At 28.1% G+C, this 4,485-nt stretch overlaps 1 protein-coding gene across 1 annotated transcript; it reads left to right on the top strand.

Annotated features, from left to right (window-relative positions):
• Positions 1-275: 275 nt before the first annotated feature.
• Positions 276-1,988, top strand: LOC131806663 (guanine nucleotide-binding protein subunit alpha homolog). The gene is given in 3 exon segments (XM_059131202.1): positions 276-417; positions 420-462; positions 523-1,988. Coding segments are annotated over 3 exon segments (528 nt in total). The 5' UTR covers positions 276-290; the 3' UTR covers positions 881-1,988.
• Positions 1,989-4,485: the final 2,497 nt, after the last annotated feature.

The following is a 4,485-nucleotide window of genomic DNA, read 5'->3' as shown; positions in this document are numbered from 1 at the left end:
AATGTTTGAAATTGAAATTTATATTAAAAATTTTGTTTGGGTAACAAACGTGTTATCGTAGTAAGAAAGGTGATTTTTTTGTACAGTAAGTCGAATATAAAGTTTAGACCATCTCTGTTAACGCGTCGTAATAATATAGATATAGTTAAGTATTGAATATTTTCTGTGATTTTTTGACTGACCCACACAACTGTGTTATTCTTATTCATTACATTTTTATTTTATGGTAGATTAAAAAGTTGGTCTTGGACTATATCACGATATTTCAATTCTGCAGATAAAAAAATATAATGCTTTTTATCTTTCTTCTATATATTTTACAGAACATACCTTTTGTGTTTGTAGATGTGGGAGGACAACGAACACAAAGACAGAAATGGACACGATGTTTTGATTCGTCAGTTACATCTATAATATTTTAGTTTCGACGTCCGAGTTCGATCAAGTTTTAGCAGAAGATAGGTATGCCACATTTAAACTGAAATTCGATAGTACGTAAAATGAATTTTTCCTATCTTGCAGAATGACAAATCGCTTGGAAGAGTCCAGAAATATTTTTGATACTATTGTAAATAATAACACGTTTAAAGGTATCTCGATTATTTTATTTTTAAACAAAATGGATTTACTGGAGCTTAAAGTCAAAAACCCAGAGACTGATATACGTTGGTTCTACCCCCAATTCCATGGAAATCCGCACTCTCTTTTAGATGTTCAAAACTTTATCCTGCAAATGTTTATGAGCGTACGAAAAGTTCAACAAAGTCGTACATATCATCATTTTACCACCGCCATAGACACACGTAATATTAACGTTGTCTTTAATTCCGTAAAAGATACAATCCTACAAAGAAACTTAAATGCACTAATGTTGCAGTAGTACAGAAGTATTCACTCTAGTGTTAGGTAGGCGCTATCTTTTTTGTGTCTGTTCATGTTCTTTAAAAGTACGCGATAACAGTGCCAAAAAGTCTTTATACATATGAATATATAACAATATTTTTTATATGAACTACATACATTGATGACATAGAATCACATAGAAGAATGTGGGTTTATAACATGAACTCAAAGAGAATTAGAAGCAAATAAAAAAGAAAATACACAATTCCAATACGTTTGGAGCACTGATGAATACATATGAAATAAAGATGTTATATATGCAATATACATATTTGATTGATACATACACACGTAAAGTGTGTATTAAATTTGTAAAAAAGTGTAGTATACCATTTATTATAAGAAGCCACAAATTAATCATTGTGAAGACCGAATATATATATATATATATATATATATATATATATATATATATATATATATATTTATATATATATATATACATATATATAGTGCTCGACAAAATTATTGGCAAGTTACTTTTGACAAAATTTTAGCAGTTATAAATGTTAAGAAAACTAAAGGTTTTGTTTATCGTATTCACTTAAAACATCGAAATTTGAAAATAACGATATAGTATTAATAAAATTGATAACTTGGAATTTTTTAACATAGTTCGAAATAATAATGATGTAAAATAATCATTCGTAATGAAATGAAAAGGTAACCTATGTAACAAAATAATTTTTTGGGAACATAACATAATTAACTTTAAATTTTAGTACATTCTAAAATTGTCATCCTTGTCTAAAACTAATTTGGAATGAACGTTTTAAAATACTAATAATTATCGTGTAGAATTTATTTCAAGAAAACAATTTAAAAAGTTATAAAATGTATTATTATGAATAAAATCGGAATTTTTCATAAATTGTTTTAAGAGAAACTTATGTCAATAATATTGCCTGCACTGTATAACTGCGATGTATATTTTGGTATTAACATATTTTTATACACACATGTAGCTATAATTACGTATTTGAAATGATAATTCTCCTTTGGAGGAATATGTATGAACATTTTACTGTAAGAAATAAAAATAAGTTATAAAGTTTATAAATAAAGTATATTTTTACATACGTAAACAGCTTGACTGCATTCGTATTTACAAAATATATCAGTAGGCGTTTTTGGGCTTGCTCCTAAAGACAAACATTTTTCTTAACTAAGGAAAGACATTTTTATTTCTGGTGAAAAATGTATTTACTTGGAAACTTTCTACGACATAAATAAAGTATATTTTTACATACGTAAACAGCTTGACTGCATTCGTATTTACAAAATATATCGGTAGGCGTTTTTGGGCTTGCTCCTAAAGAAAACATTTTTCTTAACTAAGGAAAGACATTTATTTCTGGTGAAAAAAGTATTTACTTGGAAACTTTCAACGACATAGGGTTATTTTTTGTTTAGTGAGTAGCATATTTGCAACTGTATAATTTATTGCACCACAGTTGAAAGTGAAGAAAAATGAAATGTATTTCCTCATGTGCAACAGTCCTGACACGTCCGATTTGGACAGTGCCAAATTTTTAAAATTAAATACAAGTATAACAAAAATACAATCTTTTTAACGGAAAAAATATCAACAATTATACTTTTTTTAATTTTCTATATATAAGCTACTGCATTTAAATTCATTGTGACCTTAGTTTAGGTGGTTATTTTTCTGATCTTATAAACGTGCGAAGGTCGGCGATTGTTTGCAGAACATTACCCGGGTGAAATTAATTAGAAATAATTTGTTTCTTTGGTAAATAACAGTCTCCACTCAACTAATACCTTAAGGTTTGCAACACATGCCTAACAGTCTTCAACAAACGAAAAGGAAATTGTTTAAAACATCCTCATAGATGGAAAACATGGCAAAGAATCCTGTAGAAAATATGAAGGTCAATGATTTGATGGAAATCATGAAATCAACGATGAATGGTATACTGAAAAAAAAAAATCATTCAATCTCCCAACCTAATAGGATATAGAAGAAGTAAGGGATGAAATATCGGTTGCTACGGCCGAAATCTCTTTTCTTCGAACCTAAAACCGAATGCAAAAAGAAGGAAAAAAAACATTCTTAAAAGCAAAATTCGAGATCATGATGTTACATTGCGTTGTCAGGAATACGCGGCAGGAGTGAAAAATAAATTTTTAAAGGACTTGAAAATATTAATGCTGTTATGCAGATTTGTAGAGAAAACTGAACATATCCCCAACAATTACATCAGCCTGTACTCTATTTCAACTGATGAGAAAAGGAGTCCAAGAAGTACAAATTTGTGGTAAGAGAGGGTTGAATAAAAATTGGAAAGAAAGATATATATATATATATATATATATATATATATATATATATATATATATATATATATATATATATATATATATATATATATATATATATATACATATATATATATATATATATATATATATATATATATATATATATATATATATATATATATATATATATATATATATATATATATATATATATATATATATATCTATATCTATATCTATAAAAGAGGAAAATGTTTGTATGTTGTTTGTTTGTTTGTTTGTAATTTATGGACTCGAAAACCGCTGAATAGATTTTCCTGAAAATGTCCGTATATACTGCAACATCGCCTGAAAGTAACATAGGCTATATACATTTTTGAATTTCCACTTGGAACTGGAGATATAGCATCAGAATCGGAGGTACCTCCCAAAAATTTAGATTTTATATGCACATATCTATTGATTGGTTGAAGATACAGTCTTCAAATTTGGAATACGTAACGGAATTTGGAACAAAAATAAGTTTGCCAAATTATATTGTAATCGGTTCAGATTTGGATATAGCTCCCATATATATTTTCGACCGATTTCCTTTATTTGATGCCTCAAACACAATATGAACGTTAGATTCCAATGAAATTTGGAATGTGTGACGGGATTTAATCCGAAAATAAATTTGTCAAATTATATTGAAATCGGTTCAGATTTGGATATAGCTCCCATATATATTTTCGGCCGATTTCAAGCATTTGATGCACCAAACGCGCTATGTATCCCCAATTTCAAAGAAATTTGAAACGTGTGATAGATTTTATTTAAAAAATTGATTTCCCAAATTATATTGAAATCGGTTCAGATTTGGATATAGCTCCCATATACATTTTCGGCCGATCTCATGTATTTGGTGGAAATTCCACGATATGTATTTCCAATTGTAATTAAATTTAAAATAAGTAACGGAGCCAAAATGAATTTGTCAAATTAAATTGAAATCGGTTCATATATGGATATAGCTCCCATATATATTTTCGACCGATTTCATGTATTTGATGCACCAAACACGCTATGTATCTGTAATTTCAATGACAATATGAATGTACGATTCCACTGAAATTTGGAATGTGTGACGGGATTTAATCCGAAAATAAATTTGTCAAATTATATTGAAATCGGTTCAGATTTGGATATAGCTCCCATATATATTTTCGACCGATTTCATGTATTTAATGCACCATACACGATATGTATGTTCGATTCCAAAGAAATTTGGAATATGTAACGGGATTTTGATTAGAAAAT

This window comes from Musca domestica, unplaced genomic scaffold (genome assembly GCF_030504385.1).
Source record: "Musca domestica strain aabys unplaced genomic scaffold, Musca_domestica.polishedcontigs.V.1.1 80, whole genome shotgun sequence".
NCBI lineage: Eukaryota > Metazoa > Arthropoda > Insecta > Diptera > Muscidae > Musca > Musca domestica.
Note: the sequence above shows the minus strand (reverse complement) of the source record. Positions and strands in the feature narration are given on the sequence as shown.